This window comes from Eulemur rufifrons, chromosome 14, assembly GCF_041146395.1.
Source record: "Eulemur rufifrons isolate Redbay chromosome 14, OSU_ERuf_1, whole genome shotgun sequence".
Taxonomy (NCBI): domain Eukaryota; kingdom Metazoa; phylum Chordata; class Mammalia; order Primates; family Lemuridae; genus Eulemur; species Eulemur rufifrons.
In genome coordinates, this window is record NC_090996.1 from 18,384,394 (window position 1) to 18,403,735 (window position 19,342).

General features: G+C 55.0%; 1 protein-coding gene across 1 annotated transcript in view; it reads left to right on the forward strand.

The window, feature by feature from the left end:
- The window catches only part of GTF3C1 (general transcription factor IIIC subunit 1), a 75,155-nt gene extending 61,417 nt beyond the window's left edge, over nt 1-13,738 (forward strand). Inside the window, exons 29-37 of the mRNA XM_069486778.1 lie at nt 1,061-1,154; nt 3,721-3,893; nt 5,164-5,451; nt 6,137-6,396; nt 9,951-10,231; nt 10,552-11,000; nt 11,738-11,776; nt 12,807-12,999; nt 13,517-13,738. Coding sequence (XP_069342879.1) covers nt 1,061-1,154; nt 3,721-3,893; nt 5,164-5,451; nt 6,137-6,396; nt 9,951-10,231; nt 10,552-11,000; nt 11,738-11,776; nt 12,807-12,999; nt 13,517-13,729 — 1,990 coding nt within the window. The 3' untranslated portion in view covers nt 13,730-13,738. The remainder of the gene's footprint in view (nt 1-1,060; nt 1,155-3,720; nt 3,894-5,163; nt 5,452-6,136; nt 6,397-9,950; nt 10,232-10,551; nt 11,001-11,737; nt 11,777-12,806; nt 13,000-13,516) is intronic.
- Nucleotides 13,739-19,342: the final 5,604 nt, after the last annotated feature.

Here is a 19,342-nt window from a genome sequence, read left to right on the forward strand (position 1 = left end):
GGAGGCCGAGGCGGGTGGATCGCTGGAGGTCAGGAGTTCGAGACCAGCCTGAGCAAGAGCGAGACCCCGTCTCTACTAAAAATAGAAAGAAATTATATGGACAACTAAAATATATATATACAAAAAATTAGCCGGGCATGGTGGCGCATGCCTGTAGTCCCAGCTACTCGGGAGGCTGAGGCAGTAGGATCACTTAAGCCCAGGAGTTTGAGGTTGCTGTGAGCTAGGCTGATGCCACGGCACTCACTCTAGCCCGGGCAACAGAGTGAGACTCTGTCTCAAAAAAAAAAAAAAAAAAAAAAAAGCAAAAGAATAGAAAATATGTTTATTCATTAAGTAGAAGTGGATTATCAGAAAGGTCCTCGTCCTCATCTTCATGTCAAGTAGGTGGACGAGGAGGAGGAGGAGGAGGAGGGGTTGGTCTTGCTGTCTCAGGGGTGACAGAGGCAGAAGAAAATCCACATATAAGTGGGCCTGCAGTTCAAACCTGTGTTGTTCAAGGGTCAACTATAGTTGCAACAAAGTCCATGCAGTCCACAAAGACTAAAATATTTATTATCTGGCCCTTTATAGAAAACAATTCCAACCCCCTAACCTGAAATGTCACTGGCCTAGCCTTAAGGAAGGTTGGGAAAGGATTCGAACTCTCAGCCTATGAGCTTCCAAGCAAAACTCTGTTCAGAAAGCTCGGCTTTTTTTTTCCATCTTGGATAATCAATATTCCATTTGATTTTAGCTCTATATCTCAGTGAGAAACCTATTGTGTTTGAAGGAAAACTTGTTTAGAATTAGAGGGAAAGAAAAATATAAGCACTAACTACATTTGCTAGTTGTCAAATGTGAGAAATGTCACCCTTTATCCACTAGATGGGAACTTTTTACCTACAAAAATTGACCAGGTAAGCCTAAAAATCATCATTTATTTCATTTTATTTTATGAATAGTTTTGGTATTCATGTTATTTTTGTGAGAATGAAAGCCTTTTTTTCACTGAGAATTGCACCCCAAGATGAGTGGTACCCTGTGGCCTCATGTTGTCCCGCCACCCCCTCTTTTTCAGCGTGGATGACATCCACTTCCTGGTGCTCCAGAACCTGATCCAGAGCACACTGGCCCTCTCCGACAGTCAGATGAAGTCCTGCCAGTCATTTCAGGTGGGTACCTGGCAGCAGAGCTGGGACATGAGGCCCTCAGAGGCCGAGCCAGGTGAGGCGTTGACTCTGCTCTTCTCGCCTGGGGGCTCTCAGGGCCCAATTGCCCCAAGACACCAGCCCTTGCATCTTTCATCTTTATTTTTTTGTTGTTTTATTTTTCTTTATTTTTATAGTATATATTTAAGATGTACAATAGGATGTTTTGATGTTTCTCTACATTGTGAAATAATCACCACAATCAAGCTAATTAATATATCCATCATGTCACATAGTTCTCTCTTTTCTTTTAATGGTGAGAACACTCAGGATCCTCCCCCCTTAGCACATTTCAAGTAGACCGTATGGTATTGTCACCTGTAGTCACCATACTGTACATTAGCTCTCCAGGACATAATTCATCTCACATAACTGAAGCTTTGTGCCCCTTGGCCAATATCTCTCCATCTCTCTCATATGGGGACAGGATCCAGTGACCTCCAAAATTCCTCCCAAAGCTGAGGTTTTGTTTTGTTTGAGACAGGGTCTCGCCCTGTTGCACGTGCTAGAGTGCAGTGGCATCATCAGAGCTCACTGCAACCTCAAACTCCTGGGCTCAAGTGATCCTCCTGCCTCAGCCTCCCAAAGTATTAGGATTACAGGCATGAGCTACCCGCACCCAGCCAAAAGCTGAGATTTTAAGTCTAATATTTAAGACAGAAAATTAGGCAGAAGAGGAAATGAGGTGTGGCAACGGAACAATTAATAAAAAAGTAATTGAGCCATACAACGTATCTTTTCAAATTATAAATGCCGAGATATTTTGGTGGTTGGAGATCACTGAATGGAAAGCTGCCTTTCTCTGGGCGGTGAGTTGCCTGTCTCTTGAGAACGCAGATCTGTGCTGCTGCTCGGCTGTGGCTGAGGGAGGATGAAATAGAGGAAGGCAGATCCCATTTAAGCCCGTATGGAGCCTGGGAAGTTGGTGGTCTTGTTACTTTTTTACAAACACGGACACTTGAGGGTCAGAGAAGTTAATCCGTGCCCAAGGCCATGCAGCTCAGGCATCACACAACCCAACTGAGAGTGGCTGAGAGGGGCCTTCACCCCAGCCAGTGCTGCTGGAGCATCGTTCTCCCTTGTTCTTAATCCTCACAAAAATGAATTCCAAGTGGATCCGATTCACTTTTATATTTAATCTCTAACCCTAATAATCTGCTCCTCTGGCTTGTATTAACAAGCCAGCCTGATTTCGAATGTGAGGGGAAAAAATAAGAAAGCAAAGGGATGGTGTTTTCTAGTTCCACTGATGCACTTAGATGGGTGGGGTCCCAAACTCGAGGGTCCCTCAGATCAACAGGAGAGTTGTAGCGTGTGGAGCCAAGCCCCACCCTCAGAGATTCCAGTCGGGAGTGGAAGGTGGGGCCCTCACAAGTGTGTGCCACACCCTCCCCTGGATCCTGATGCGGGGGTCCACAGACCACCCTTAAGGAAATGCTGGCATAGACCCAGCTGGGGCACTGCGGATACTGTGGCCACGCGGGACGGGGTGGGGGGAAGGGCTGGGGGAAAATGGAGCTGTTTAAGGAAAATACGTGGCCAGGTTTGAATGCCTTGCTTCAGAACACCACCCTGGCCCTGGTCGTTTAACAGCCATGCCCAGGCCTCTGCAGACCCCAGGCCAAGTGTGCCTTTGATCTCTCCTGTTTTCATTCATGGGGGGGCGGGGTGCAGTGGCCTCCTGCAGGGACATCTGGGACCAACAAATCCAAGAGGCCCAATAAACATTCTCCACACACATGTTGCCAGGCAGCACTGGAACCCTGCGTTTTATTTTCTTGTGCCTATTTTACACGCAGTAAAGGGTGTACGTGTCAGACCGGGAGGCTGGTGTCAGTGCCGTGCGCCCCTCTGCCGCCCCAGCATTGTGCAGATGGAGAAAGCAAAGCTCCATCTGAGCCTGATCATGCAGAGAGCAAGAACGAGCAGTGGAAGGCAGAAGTCCCAGATAGCCCACAGGCCACATCCGGCCTGTGGCTTTGTTTTGTTGGACTCACACTTGTTTTTAAAAAAAGAATTCTTTTTTTTTTTTGTTGGTTTACTTCAACATTACACAAAAGAATCCAAGTTTCTGACTGCCTGGTGGCTACGGAGTGGACCTTCTAACTCTTCTGCTCAGCAGTGTGTCAGAGCTGTAAGGGACGTAGGGTTGGCTGAGATGATTCTGTTGACTCCCGGTGTCTTTGTGTCCAAAGAAATGGGCTTGGGGGTGAATAGCTTTCTTGTATCTGCAGTTGTCTGACCCTCTCTGTGGTGTCTGGAAGTGTGGTGTGATGGTCTGACAGTTGGGATTGTTGCTTCCTCCAGGCTTCCCCTACACACACGCGCACACACACATACACATGCACACACACACACACATACACACGCGCACACACACACACACACACTCACACTGCCTGCCCCCATCCCTGATCGCCTTCTTCCTCTCTAAAGGGTCAGCTGTAGCTTCTGCGCGTCCATAAGCTCCGGCTCGGGCATCCCCTGGCTGGCTGGAGAGCCCTGCTCACCTCACCACGCTGTGTTTCAGACCTTCCGCCTCTACCGGGAGTACAAGGACCAGACCCTGGTGAAGGCCTTCATGGAGTGCCAGAAAAGGAGCTTGGTCAACCGGCGCCGGGTCAACCACACGCTGGGCCCCAAGAAGAACCGGGCCCTGCCCTTCGTGCCCATGTCCTACCAGTTATCCCAGACCTACTACAGGTGAGCGCCCGCTCAGGAGCCCTCGTTGGCCCAGGGTCGGAGGCCGAGCCACACCCTGTCTGCAAACAGTAGCAAAAGAACATCTGTTTGCATGAGAGAATGTGGGGGCTGGGAAGAAGCTTCCTCATCAGCACCTGTCCTCCTTCCTTGTGTGGGAATCAGTGAACACTGGCAGTGTTTTGAGGGGGGCATTGCCATTTTCACAGGTAGGTTTTTTCCCTTCTGTCAGATGGGGCACAGTCAGTGTTGACTTTAATAATTGGTCCCATTGGAAGTCCACCCTCCTGGTTGGGCATAGGCTTGGTCCCTTGTCCTCACAGCGCCAAGCCCTGTGAAGCCTCCTGCTTTGCAGGCTCTCGTGCCGCCTCCCGGGCCTGTTTGCAGCACGGGCAGCCTGCGCGGAGCTGCGGCGTGGAGGTGTGTTCAGAGGAGCGTTTTCCTAGAGCTTCCTCCTGGAGGGTGCTCTTAGCACAGCACGTGTGGCACCACCAGCCTCCTACCCACATGCAGGGGAAGTCCCTTAGAACGTTCCCAAGCCGTAGCCTTGACGGCTTCCCCTTCTCTGCATTGTTCTCCTTGCCAGCACCAAGGCCATGTGGGGGCTGCAGTCACATCCTTGAAGACGCCATAAGTCATCTTTTGGTTCTTTGACCTCATTCCTGTGTGTGTGGCTCCAGGCACTTCCTCCTTCCTAAAACCTCTCCTTGTTGGCCCAAGTCCAGCAAGGCCATCTGACCGGGAGCCACTGCACTGGACTGCTCGTCCTTGTCTGTGAACCGAGGGCTGTGGTCAGCAGACCGGGAAGACGTCTTGGATCCCTTCTCCCTGACTGTTATTGCAGAGTCGTGAACATCACACTCTTGGACAGAGACAGGGGCTCGACTCTGCAGGCCCCAGATGGAGACAGTGAGATGGAACACACAGTGTCCTCTCATCTCCCTATGAATCAGGGCCAGTCTTGTGTAAAGATTGCTATTACCTCTTCCCTAGTTCAGCAGCTGTTCATAGCGAGCTCCTGCAAGGTGAGGCGTGGAGCCCTGGGTGAAAAGATAGGACCCTGCCTCGAAGGTGCTCGGGCAAGTGGAGAAGAGATACAGACACCACTCGGTGCCCATGTAGTACCTTCATCTGAGATGGAGAAGAGAGCTCTAGGGGAGAGCTGGGGGAGTGTGGACTCACCATGATGATTCGTGTGCTCATAGCCCAGCCAAATGGATTCATCCCATGGCCTGTCCTCAGTCAGGCCCTTCCTTTCTTTCTGTCTCTGTAGGATTTTCACATGGCGATTTCCAAGCACCATCTGCACGGAATCATTCCAGTTTCTTGACAGAATCCGGGCTGCCGGCAAGTTGGACCAGCCTGATAATTTTTCTTTCAAAGACCAGGATAATAATGACTCCACAAATGACATGGTGGCATTTTCTTTGGACGGCCCTGGAGGACACTGTGTGGCTGCCCTCACCCTTTTCTCCCTGGGCCTTATGTCTGTGGATGTCAGGATCCCGGAGCAGATCATAGTGGTGGACAGTTCCATGGTGGAGAACGAGGTCATTAAGAGGTAAGAGCCCGGAGTCCACAGAGGTGGGAGGCCTGGCACTGCGCATGCTGCTCTAGCCGCAGTTTGGGCTCGAGCGTGTTCTCAGAGCTTCAGGCATCGCTGTTTGCTCTTGTCTCTGTGGTGTTTGCAACTTTATTTGCTGAGTCTTCTTGTCTTATTCACTCAACAGACATGTACTGAGTGTTTCTGCTTTGTGTCCGGCACTGTGCGAGGAATTTGCCAGACACAGACAAGCAGGGTGTAGCGGTGCCTTTAGGGGGTCACAGGACAGGGCTTCCCAGATCAGTAACTAGGAATGACAGGACAATGTCCATGGCGTCCTCTTCTGGGGCCTCCCAGTTGCCACGGGCACCTGCCAGAGAGGAGGGCAGGGTGTAGCAGGGTGAGGCAGGGGTAGGAAGAGAAGTGGGATCGGCCCAGGCTCCTTGAAGGCCTCACAGCCGAACTGGGACTTCATGGGAAGGGAAGTGCTTTCTGGACAGCAATCCAGCCAAAAGGAACAGCCCTTGCAAAGTCACAGATATGTTACCAGGGGTCACTGAGGTGTGTGGGAAGGGAAGAGGGAGGTGGGTGTGGAGGGGCAGACCATGCTGAGCCTAGGCAGCAGAGCACAGCCAGATACCGCTGTTTGGGCAGCTGCCGGGCTGGCCTGGGTCCAGGTGTCGAGATCTCAGTTCTCTTCCAGCTTGGGAAAGGACGGTGGCTTGGAGGACGACGAGGATGAAGAGGAAGACTTGGACGAAGGCTCAGGGGGCAAGCGCCGGGCCATGGAGGTGAAGCCCGCCCAGGCCTCCCACACCAACTACCTGCTGATGAGGGGCTACTACTCCCCTGGCATCGTCAGCACCCGCAACCTCAACCCCAACGACAGCATCGTGGTCAACTCCTGCCAAGTGAAGTTCCGGCTCCGCCGCACCCCTCTGCCCACCCAGCTCGGGCCCACTGGTGAGCGCTCCCCACGGGGGCTGGGGGAGGGGCTCACCCATCAGCCAGAAAGTCCGTTTGGCCTGTCCTGTGGCCCAGGCCAGGTATGCAGCCACAGCTGACATGAAGAAAAACACTCCCATTCTTGCAGCTGACTCAAGGAGAGCGTGTCCTGAGACACCTTCTCAGGTGACAGCGTTGTGCCCACAGCTCTGTGGGGGAGCTCAGCATGCTGCCTCTTCCTGTCTTTCAATCACAGTCATGTGGGCAGGAGCCGGCAGCCTGGTGGAGTGAATGTCCTACTGCCTGCTCCCCACGGTGGCCTCCTTGCTGCTCCTGGTCTCAGTCTCCTGGGGCTTACTTAGCTCCGTGACTCTGAAGTCCACTTTTAGGAAATTTTCAGGTCTTATCTTTTGACCTCGGTAGGATAGATGAGTATTCTGCTCACGGTGGTGATCTCCTCTCTCCTTTACTTCCAATTTTAGTTCTTCTATTGATGACCTTTGAAACTTTAACTTATTAAACCCCAGTTCCCCATGCGCTCAATTTTAGACAGGCCCTCTCTCCTCCTATGACATAACATTAGGGCCCCTTTTCTTCCCTACATTCCCCCCCTTCTGCTTTCCCACCTCTGGCTGACTTACCTTTATGTGCACAGCCACTCCTCGGAGACATTGCAGGGTCGGCTCCAGACCGTCGCAGTAAGGTGGATATCGCAGTAAAGCAAGTCACACGGATGTTTCTGGTTTCCCAGTGCATATGCACGTTACGTCCACACCATACTGTAGTCTGTTAAGTGTGTAACAGCATTGTGTCTAAAAATACAATGTACATACCTTAATTAAAAAACACCTTATTGCTAAATAATGCTAACGATCATATCTGAGCCTTCAGCCAGTTGTAATCTTTTTGCTGGAGGGTCTCGCCTCGGTGTTGATGGCTGTGGACTGATCAGGGTGGTGGTTGCCGAAGGTTGGGGTGACTGTGGCAGTTTCTTAAAATAAGACAACAATGATGTTTGCGTCATCAGTTGACTTTTCCTTTCACGAAAGATTTCTCTGTAGCATGCAATGCTGTTGATAGCATTTTACCCACAGTAGAACTTCTTTCAAAATTGGAGTAAACCTCTCAAAACCTGCCTGTCACTTCTTTACCAAGTAAGTTTATGTAATATTCTAAATCCTTTGTTGTCATTTCAACAATGTTTCCAGCATCTTCACCAGGAGTAGATCCCATCTCAAGAAGCAACTCCTCATCTGTTCAAGTTTGATCATGAGCTTGCAGCAATTCAGTCACATCTTTAGGCCCCACTTCCAATCCTAGTTCTCTTGCTGTTTCTACCACATCTGCAGTTACTTCCTCCACTGAAGTCTTGAGCCCCTCAAAGTCATCCATGAGGACTGGAATCAGCTTCTTCCAAACTCCTGTTAAGTTGCTATTTTGACCTCCTCCCATGAGTCATGAATGTTCTTAATGGTGTCTATAATGGTGAATCCTTTTTAGAAGGTTTTTAATTTACTTTGCCCAGATTCATCAGAGGAATCACTATCTATGGCAGCTATAGCCTTATGAAATGTATTTCTTAAATAATAAGACTTGAAAGTCAAAATTACTCCTTGATCCATGGGCTACAGAATGGATGTCATGTTCGCTGGCATGAAAACAACATTCATCTCCTTGTACGTCTCCATCAGAGCTCTTGGGTGACCAAGTACATTGTCAATGAGCAGTAATATTTTGAAAGGGATCTTTTTTCTGAGCAGTAGGTCTCAACAGTGGGCTTAAAATATTTAGATTATGTTGTAAACAGATGTGCTGTCATCCAGGCTTTGTTGTTCCATTTCTAGAGCACAGGCAGAGTAGATGTAGCATAATTCTTAAAGGCCCTAAGATTTTTGGAATGGAAAATGAGCATTGGCTTCAACTTAAAGTCACCAGCTGCATTAGTCTCCAACAAGACAGTTGGCCTGACTGTCCTTTGAAGCTTTGAGGCCAGGCATTGACTGCTTCTCTCTAGCTGCAAAAGTCCTAGACAGCATCTTTTTCCAATATAAAGCTGTTTCATCTACATTAAAAATCTGTTGTTTAGTGTAGCCACCTTCATCAATGGTCTTAGCTAGATCTTCTGGATAACTCGCGCCAGCTTCTACATCAGCAGTCGCTGCCTCACCTTGCACTTTTTTATGTTATGGAGATGGCTTCTTGCCTTAAGCCTCATGAACCAACCTCTGCTGGCTTCCAACTTTTCTTCTGTAGCTTCCTCACCTCTCTCAGCCTTCACAGAATTGAAGAGAGGTAGGGCCTTGCTCTGTACTAGGTTTTGGTTTAAGGGAATGTTGTGGCTGGGTTGATCTTCTGTGTGGACTACTAAAACTTTCCCCGTATCAACAATAATAAGGCTGTTTTGCTTTCTTATCATTCAATCAAGCAGCACTTTTAAATTTCCTTCAAGAACTTTTTCTTTACACTCACGACTTGGCTTACCGTTGGCACAAGAACCCTAGCTTTTGGCCCATCTGGGCTTTCGACATGCCTTCCTCACTAAGCTTAATCATTTCTAGCTTTTGATTTAACGTGAGAGGTGACGTTTTCTTTCACTTGAACACTTAGAGGCCATCGTGGGGTTATTAATTGGCCTTATTTCAATATTGTCATGTTTCAGGGAACAGGGAGGCCCAAGGAGAGGGAGCGAGATGGGGGATCAGCTGGTCGGTGGAGCAGTCAGATCACACAAAACATGTATCAGTTTAGTCCACCATCTCATATGGGTGTAGTTTGTGGTGCCCCAAAACCATTATAATAATAACATAAAAAAAGATCACTGATCAGAGATCACCATAACAAATATAATAATGAAAAAGTTTGAAATATTGTAAGAATTACCATGATGTGACACAAAGACTACAAAATGAGCAAAATGCTGTTGGGGAAATGGGGCACTAACCGACCTGCCCAGCGCAGGGTTGTTACGGATCTCCAGTTTGTTACAAACGCAGTGTCCGCGAGGTGCAGTAAAGCGAGGCACGCTGTTGAGGTTGATGGCGTTTACGGTTGGTTTTGTAACCACAGTTAGGATTCTGTGCTTTGTCTAGAGTTTGAACCAGGCACAAATGTAGTGCTAACCTATAGATTGTGGCCTTCGCAGACATCTTTTATAGGAAGCAAGAGAAAGCAGCCCCGGCTGGTGTAGGCAGAAGTGCGAAGGAGCAATGAGCGCGTGAGCTGCAGGAAGGGCTGGGACGAGAGCAGCCCTGGTGGAGGCCCTCCCCTCCAGGGCTCTGGGGTTTATGGTTCTCAGATCCCGTCCCTGGCCTGTGTCTTCCCTCTGTGTCTTGAGCAGGAGGAACACAGAGGCCGGGGGAAATCTAGTCCAGTAGCTGCAGTCAGGGGCCCAGGGCAGAGTGTCAGGAGCCTGACTGGCAGGGGCCCGGCGTGCCCACCCAGAAGGTGACCCTGTGGCTGTCGGGGAGCAGTGAGTTGGAGCTGGAGCTTGCCCTGCCTCAGTGTCACCTGTTTGTGGGTCTGGGGAGGGGCTTCTGTCAAGCTGCCTCTGATCTTCCTCCTTGTCCTCGCAGCCACTTCTCTGGACGAGCTAACAGCGGGCATCTCCTTCCTTCCTGACACATTCACCAGGCTGATAAACCCCCAAGAAAACCCCTGTGGCCTGGAAGCGTTTGTCCGCCAGCTGGAGCTGTCCGGGTATAAACCCGAAGATGTGTCTGCCACCTTGGAGATCCGGGAAGCCATTGTGGCCTCGGGCTGTTTCGGGGTTGACAAGGAGGAGCTGCGCAGACGCTTCCCGGCCCTTGAGGAGACAGGCAGCGAGCGCACCCGGACGTTCGCAGACTGCGTCCAGGTGAGCTGCGCTTTAGGCTCTCCTGGTGTCATTAAAGCAGAATTTTCAGCTCCCGGGCAGATGCGCTCTGCAAATGGCCTCGTTTCATGAGTGGCCACGCTGAGTGGAGAGAGGGAAGGACACTGCCCCAGGGCACACGGCCAGCTGGTGGCAGCCCCAGGGCCAGAAACCAGGCCTTGTCCTGATGGAGCTGGGCTTGCTGCCTGCTCAGGACACCTAACACATCAGGCAGGGTAGCCCACTCCATTCGCCACCCGTCAGGCCAACCCCAACGATCCTGGGTTCCCAGGCTGACCCAATGTGTCCCCTGCTTTCCCTAGGACCTCCTGGAGAGACAGCAGGTGCTGGAAGTTGGCGGCAACACCATTCGCCTGGTGGCCATGACTGCTGCCCAGCCCTGGCTCCTACACTCAGTACGGCTAAAAGGCAAAGAGGAGGAGGCCGACGCCCAAAGAGAAGACCCCTCGGCCAGGGCCCTGGAGGGCCCTTCCAGTGAGGACAGCCCCACTGAGAGGCCGGCACCGCCTTCTCAGGGTTCCCAGAGCGCCAAGAGGCGCGCCAGCTGGGCCGATCAGAGTGGGGAGGCCGATGCTGAGGGTACCGAGAAGCCCCCCGCAAAGAGGCCTGCACTCGAGGACATGCGGCTGGCCCCCAGCCCCGGGCCCAGGGCAGAAAAGGAGGCAGAAACCCCGGCCCCAGCTCCGCCTGCAGCTCTGGAAGAGACTGCTGCAGGGGGGGCTGGACAGGAGGACCAAGAGGCTATTGGGGTGTCCATCTCTCCAGGCCAAGAGCAGCTGAGCTGTCAGGCCCCGCTTCCAGAAGGCTCTGAAGACCCTAGAGGTACCACCTTGTCCCCTACCCCACCTTTCCCCACCCCACCCCCCTTCTCTGCCCTCACCCTGATTGGCCCACACCTTCCCCCCGAGCTGGGGGACCTCTTGCCCCCGGCCATAGAAGGGCTTCAGTGTTTTAGAGCTTACACCCTGAGGTGAGGAAGACAGTCTTGCCTGTAAGTGTTTCCACTGGAGGGCAGAAGGCCTCCCAGACGCCCACAGGGATCACTGAGTCCCAAGTGCAGGCCTCTGGCTGTGTGGTGTGACAGACAGGCAGACGCTGTCTACTGAGACCCACCCTTCCTCCCCTGCTCTGTCTGGAATCAGCAGTGGCTTTCCCTGGTGGCTTCTCTTGTTCTCCTGGGGGGTTTGCACACAGCCCTTGTGGTGAGGGCATCGGGATGGAAATGGGGTGTTCGCTGCCTGGGAGCAAGCTCAGCACGTTTGCACGCTGTGTGTTCTGGTGTCACGTGCTGGCGTCAGCCTCTAATGCCCAGCCGCCTTGAGGATGGACACTCTGAGAGGAGATGATCGTTGTCCTTTTGTGTCATCCCAGAAGTGCCCGGCACACATTGGGCGCTCAGGGCCGGCTTGGATGAGTGGAGGAAAGACAGCTCCTCCCACTTTCTGAGCCCCTCCCGTCCTTTCCTCTTCCACCAGGGTTGGCAGAGAGTTCTGAAGCGGCCAGCCTCTCCCAGGCAGCACGGGAAAGGTGAGTGTGGGCCCGCCCAGGGCCTGGGGCAGGCCTAAGCCTGGGGAAGTTTGTCCTCAGGGTTCCCGACAAGGGACGGGGAGTTAATGATTCACATGAAGGTCTTTCACGGAGACGCCGCTGGGACAGTCTGCCCGGCACAGTGGGCAAGGACTAGTGTGCTAGGCGTTCACGGCACCCAGATCTGCCTGGAACAGGCTGTGCTTCTAGAACGCGCGTAGCATTGGCTGAGAACCCTGAGCCAGGCGCTTCCACATTGTCACTAGGGCTCCTGACAGCCCGCAGGGACCCTCATTCCCATCTTACAGATGAGCAGAGGGCCCAGAGCCACTGCCCCTGCCCCCATCACAGAGCCGGTGCGAGGCCAGGTCAGCTGAGTGCCCAAGTGCTGGCCCTGCAGCCTCCTCTCCAGGGACTGCTGTGCCCGAGAGTTGGGAGGTGGCTCAGGCCACAGAAACCTTTCCGGTGAGGGGCACCTCCCACAGTTGTGTGCGTTGCCCGCAGCGGGGCAGGGCCCAAGTGCCCTGGGCCCCGGCTCCCAGGAGTTCAGATCCAGCCCCCCAGGGCCCAGCCATGGCAGCCAGAGCCAAGTGTCCAGCTAGTCCTGGGCCCCATGTGGCAGGTCAGTCCCTGGTTTAGCAGCAGAACCACTTTCCTTGGTTCAAAGGAAAGTGTGTCTGGAACCCTGCAGATGGCGCAGAGCAGAACTTCTGGGCAATGACTCTGTGAGCTTGGCGGGGGGTGGAAGCAGCCACTAGCCCAGGGTGCCAGGTGGAGCCCTAACCCTTGTCCTTCCCCTGCCAGCGTGGAGGGACCTGGGGGCCATGGGCTCATGGTGGCCTTGGCTACAGCTGCATCTGAGCAGGTCCCCACAGCTGAGGTGACACCCTCAGCTGGCCACCGTGGGCCCCTCTGTCCAGATAGGAGGGAGAGGGGAGGCCAGAGAACAGAAGATGGACGTTCCCCAGCCCTGAACAAGCTGCCGCCTCCCTGCCCCACTGAGCCCTGACGCCGACTGCTCTCCCTGCAGGGACTGCGAGAGCGTCTGCTTCATCGGCCGCCCGTGGCGCGTGGTGGACGGCCACCTGAACATGCCCGTGTGCAAGGGCATGATGGAGGCCCTGCTGTACCACATCATGACCAGGCCCGGCGTCCCTGAGAGCTGCCTGCTGCGCCACTACCAGGGCGTCCTGCAGCCCGTCGCGGTGCTGGAGCTGCTGCAGGTGCGGCCCCTGCTGGGGCTCAGCGGGGCGGGGCTGGGGGGCTGGGTGCGCTCCAGGGGGTGCCGCAGGTGAGGGGGCTTCTGCTCCAGTGTCCCACCTGCCGGCTCACCCTCAGCTCCCTCCGCCACCCTCAGCAGGGGCCCTGGCTGACAGGTGCCACCTGGGAACTCACCTCCCGCCTTTCACACTGTGTGGCCCAGCCCTGTTCCCAGCACTCTGCCCCCTGGAAGCTTGAAGTTCACTGTGACCTTTCCTCAACTTCAAGGTGGATACAGGCCAAACAAAACCCACCTGGAAGCCAGTCTTGGCCCACGGAAGCCCATTTGCAGCCCCTGCTATGTACCTGTCCTCCGGCAACGGCGTTTCCTGTGGTGGCCCCCGCACTGTACAAACGCTGCTCATGCCCCTCCCTCCCCTGCCCCGGCCTTCTGCGTAAACCCTGCTGGTAAATCCCTACTTGTCTCTCAAGGCCAAGTTCAGGTGCCCCCGTAACCTGTGTGTCTTGTGGTGTCTCCAGGGCCTGGAGTCCCTTGGCTGCATCAGGAGGCGCCTGCTGAGGAAGCCCAAGCCCGTCTCCCTCTTCTCCAAGCCCGAGGTGGGGGAGGCAGAGGCCCCCTGCAGCCCCGGCGAGAGCCCCACGGCATTCTATGAGCCCACGCTGGACTGCGCCCTCCGGCTGGGCCGCGTGTTCCCCCACGAGGTCAACTGGAACAAGTGGATCCACTTATAGGGCACCTGTGGGCATCACCTCCCCTCTCAGCCGCCGCTGCCACGCCAGCCCCACTTGGTGGTCCGCAGACCCCACTGCTGCCCCAGGACATCGGTCTGTGCCGAGCCTCCTGCAGCAGGGGACAGTACTCCGGCTCGAGCAGTGCCTGACAGGTGCAGCCCACTGTCCCGGGACTCTGGAAAGAGGCCCCCCACCTGCCTGTCCCCGGGCTCTTCCGGGGCTGCTCCTCGGGAACCTGCTTTATCACACCGGAGTAGGTGCTTCTTGTCCCGGCCAGGCTGGGACGTGGTGGAGCAGCTGCGGGGACTGTGGCCCTTCCACTCTCCCCTCCTGTTCCCGTGGTCTCAGCCACTGGCTGCTGCGGCGTGTTTCCTGCTCTCAGTGGAGCTGCGTGTGGCTCTCTCTGGAGCCTGGGCCGTAGTGGGGTTTGAGAGGTCCTGGGGGGCGTCTGAGGAGGGGCTGCCGTCCGGGAGCGGAGCTGCCTCCCAGGCCCTGGCCTTCCGTGCACACCCCAGAGCCATCGTCGGGGACCAGTGGGGCCTCGGGGTTCGCCCTGCCTGTGCACCCTCGCGTTCCAGACTCCAGCCACCTCAGCAGTCTTGGATCCTTGCGTGCCCAGGCGCCACCGAGAGGGAGGGTCTCGTGGGAAACACGTCACAGAACAAGGGCCATGTTCCCTGCTGCCAAGGGGCCCCTGCGGAGACTGCAGCTCCTCCCCAGGCAGACGTCCCGGCCCTGCTGGCGTTGAGCCACCCAGAGCGGAGCTGGGGTCCCTTTCCTAGCCTCGGGGGCCACCTGGCAGGCCCGCTGGGCTGGGTGCCCGGCTTCCCCAGCCTGGCCGGCAATTTCCTGCCGGCCCCAGATGTGAGGCGTCCCTGTAGGTTTTGGTTTTGTTTGTTTTGTATTTGTTCTTTAACCTTTTTCCTCATTAAAAAAAAAATAGTCCCTCTGGCATGTATTTATTTTTTAATTAAAGTGAAGTAAATGCATTTAGTTTTGTGAGTGTCCTAAAGAGTTGTTGATTTTCTGGGGGACTGCCCGCTTTCAGCTGTGCAACGTCAGGGGACGCCATCCCCAGTGACACCCAGGGGCGAGGGGCGGTGTCGTGCTGAGCGCAGCAGCCCCAGGCCCGGCCCCGCAAGCAGGTGGACGGACAGCTTGGGGATGAGAGGGACCCGGGCAGCCCCCTCACCTGCCCCCTCGGCCTCAAACGCCCTCCGGCCTTCCCAGCTGGCGCCGGGCCTGTCCCTGCACAGAGCAGCCCACCCGCCTGTGTCCGGCGGCTCCCAGCCCAGCGCCAGGCCCACGCTGGCTCTGCACCACGGCGCTGTCAGTGGGTCACCCAGGTCTCAGGCCTGCGGGATGGACGAGGCCCCGTGAAGGTCTCTTCAGCACTGTTGTTGACATTTCTTTTTTAGTTAGTTGCCAACATTTTTAAAAAATTGGAGGTTTCACCTTTTTTTAAAAAAACTCAGATTTCTATCTTCTCTTGGAAAATGGAAAGTTCTAGCAATAGTGGACTTAGCTTCCTACATGTGACAGTCGGAAGTGGTGAGTAGGGGCTGCTCCCTGTAGGCGGGATGTGTCCCAGCCTGGTCATCTGTGTCTCACACCCACCTGCAGCTCCTCTCACAGAACAAGCCCCTCTGGGGGGCTTCTGACCTTACGGCCCCTGACCTGGCCAACTTTCCCCCCTGTGCCTGTGTCCTCCCTCTGCCCGGGGCCCGGCCCTGGCCACCCCAGCCAGACCTCTGGGTAAGGAGGGACAGAGACAGCTTGGGGGGTCACAGTCCTGGGGGAGAAGCCAAGGCTGGGCAAGTCTCAGCATCGGTTTTTTCTTCTTTTTTCATTTTCACTAAAGTGTTAAAAAAAAAAAAAATTAGTATTTTGGGGGATTTTTTGTGGTGTTCAAGTAAAATAACGGATGTGATCTGCTCTGTAAACAGAAAACACTGTACAAATGTTACCCTGGGAATGCGCTATGTGGTGGGAGGAAGGTAGGTTTGGGGATCCAGCAAATGTGTCTTAAAATACTGACCTTTTTTTTTTTTTTTTTTTTGAGACAGAGTCTCACTCTGTTGCCCAGGCTAGAGTGAGTGCCGTGGCGTTAGCCTAGCTCACAGCAACCTCACACTCCTGAGCTCAAGCGATCCTCCTGTCTCAGCCTCCCGAGTAGTTGGGACTACAGGCATGCACCACCATGCCCGGCTAATTTTTTCTATATATATTTTTAGCTGTCCATATAATTTCTTTCTATTTTTAGTAGAGATGGGGTCTCGCTCTTGCTCAGGCTGGTCTCGAACTCCTGAGCTCAAACGATCCGCCCACCTCGGCCTCCCAGAGTGCTAGGATTACAGGCGTGAGCCACCGCGCCCGGCCTTAAAATACTGACCTTGACATTCACATCCCAGAGCCTTAGTTTTTGCATCTGAAAAATTGGGGATGGAGTATCTCCCTCGAGGGGGCACAAGGTGAGCTGAAGATCACCAAGTGCCAGCACACGGGAGGGTTTGGCCAAGTTTGTTTCCTGTGCCCCTAGATGAGGGACAGTGTGGGCACCTGTCGGAGACGGGACACAGTGGCGGGGACCTCTAGCAGAGAGATGGGGCTTCCGGGAGCACCACTCCACATTCCCACGGCCGTTCTGCCTGAGGATGACCGGGTCCTTCTGCCTCCCTCTGCCATCATGACACCCGCCATCCACCCACCCCTCCAGGCAGCTCTGCCCTTCCCAGCTCTGCACAAAGGTCTCCAGAAGGCCCAGTGTCGCCCAGAAGTGAGCTGAGCTGCCTTCAGGGGCCAAGCAGGTAACAAATGAGACGCAGGGAGGGGTATTCGGGTTGATACTAGGGAGTGGCGGCGACTGTGGAAAACTAAAGTGCGTGTTGTGCCCAGGCTGTGAGGAATGCAAATTTAGAAGAAAAGTGTTAAGTACTGACTACCAAATAAAACCCACAAAGAGGCAAAAACGGGTCTACCGCCCCTTTGCAGCTGCCAGAGCAGTGCTAGGTGCTTGTTCCAGGTCACCCCTACCTGTCATTTCTCACTCGGAGAGGACGCAGCCCAGATGGGCACAGACTCCCTGGGCTTTGTGTCCCCAGGTTGCCTGCACTCCACGGTCTCGTCCTCCAGACTCCTAACTCCTTTTCCTTCCCTCAGATGAGCAGTATGTGACCCCACTCTCTCTTAGCACTTAGAACACTACAGATCTGGCTGCAGCTCCGCCCCTCTCCTTCGGGCCCCTCCCAGGCCCGGTCTGTGCATTTACAACCACATCCGTCAGTGCAGCCCTGGAAAACACGGCCCTGTGACGCCATGCGACATCAAACACCCTGAGAGCAGCGCGCTCTGCCACTCAGAGACACCCTGGCACGCCCGCATCGGTGTGCAGAGAGCTCCCAGCTCAGCCGCAGGAGTCTCTCCCCGGGGCTGATGTCCTGACGTCACGCGCTCTTTCCTAATGGCCTCCCCGTCTTCCCCTGCGTCATGGCGCATCCTCCAGGCTGCCGTCTTGGGCTCGGCCTCTGTCTCTTCTCCAGGCTTTTCTCAGATCTTGTTCAGCCTGTTGCCACCAGCCACACGTGTGCCCATCCTCCCAGCCTCGGCAGGATGACTGCACGTCCTCGTCCTCTGAACCGTGACAACCATCCCTCCCGTGGGCCTTGACACTCTTCCACCGGGGTTTTCCAGATGTGCGTGTGCATATCTGTGTGTGTACATGCACCTGTGTGTGTGTTTGCCTGTGGGTGGATGTGTGATCTCCCTCTTCTAGGGAGCTCCCAGCACCCAGGGCGGGTCCACCTACCCAAGGGTAGCAGTCAGGCCTGGCTGAATTACAAAAGACCCTCCAAATTTACCTGCTGTCCTCCTCCCCGACGTTCCCTGGTGCAGAGGGCTGCTGTGACTATTGTCTGAGGTCCCCTGTCTGAGCGCCGGACAGGTGCACATGTGTGTCCCCTTCCCCCTGGACAGCAGAGGGCGCGCGGGCACCGCCTCCAGCCAGCACTGCCGGTTCCAGCGCTCGTCAGCAGGTGGCGCCAGCGGCCCACGCATCTTTGTTTCCTGCCGGCTCGTCGTGGTCCCCGCCTGCCTGGCGTTCTTTGTCCGCTCATCTTTGTCGGGGAGACCAGGAGAAGCTGACTGCAGTCATAAAATTTGACTTATCATAAAATTGATGATATAATAATAACAACAACATTTTCTGAGCACTTGCAACGTGCCGGGCGCTGCTCTGGGCGCTTGACACAGCTGAGCTCCTGGTCTCACCACAGCTGGAGTAAGTCCCACAGGTGTACCCAATTCTCCGACAGGTGTACCCAATTCACGAGCGAGGAAACCGAGGCATCGGGGGTAGAATAATCCCCACAAGGCTGGAAGCTACGAAGCGGACCTGCTGGCATTCCACCCCAGTGCCCAGCCTCAGTGCCCTGCCCCCAACACCACCTTCCTGGGATGGGGTTTGCTTTGGGGTGGGGGGCCCCCAAAAGAGCAGAATGTAAGGGTTTCTTATCTGGGGACGTCCATTTTAGAAAGAAAAGCCTCCACATTTGTCGTCCTAGGGATGGGGGCCACGCGTGGTCGCCCCACGGTCTGACCCACCGGGGAGGGGCTCTCGCCCGGTGCACACACTCCCCAGGAGGCTGCCTGTTTCCTCTTCACGTCCCAATCTGTGGCCTTTCCAGCTCCAGGGGCGGGTGGTTCCCTCCTCTCCTCCCGCTGCTTTGCCAATGGCTGCTCTGCCACTGATTGATTCATTCATTCAATCCCTCGATATTTTTGAGCACCTGCTCCTGCCCGGCACCCAGACACAGCAGTGCCTTCGGCCCCTGCCCTCGCGGGCTAGACAGTGAATGTGCTGGAAGAGAGAAAGGCACATGGCACGGTGTGCTAAGTGCGCTGGGAGAAACAAAGCCAGGTCAGTGGGCTGTTGCATTTGAAACAAGGGCCCAGCCCAGGGACCCGCTGGGGGGGCACACCTGAGCACAGGTCACCTCCCGCCTCCACTTTTCCACGAATGTGCAGGTGTTTCCTGATGGCAGCGGCCCCCCTCCCGCCTTCTTCCTTGTTGGGAGTTTATGCTGCTGCTGCTCCCCCCTCTGTTGACAGAATGGGCTCCCAGGAGGGGTACGCAGGCCCGCTGCCCCATGTCCCAGCAGATGTCCCCTTCCTAGTTTCTGATGATGCATCTGGGGCTCCGGTGGGCTGGGGAGGGCTGTGCTGCACCCAGGGCAGCAGCCAGGCTCGTGTAAACCGCCTTCCCGGGTAGGAGGAAGGAAGGGGCTCCCCTTCCAGCAGGGAGGGCCAAGGAGCAGGGCCGTGGAGTGAGGCGTGCATGGACTCTGGGTGAATCGCTGCCTGTCCCTGGGCCCCCCACTCCCCTCTGGCTCCTGCCCTTGGTAGAGCCTGTGGGACCCCCAGACGGCATCCCAGGCTGACCTTGGCCGGGGAGCTGGGTTCTGGTGCAGAGGGCGATGCAAGCTTCGTGGCACCTGGCTGGAAGCCTTCCAGAACTCTGCGGAGGAGACCGGGAAGGGGTGGGGCCACAGCCCTCCTCTCCCCTGCCCCGCAGCCCAGCTCCAGGTGACGCTAGAAAGAAGGAAACCCACATCTAAC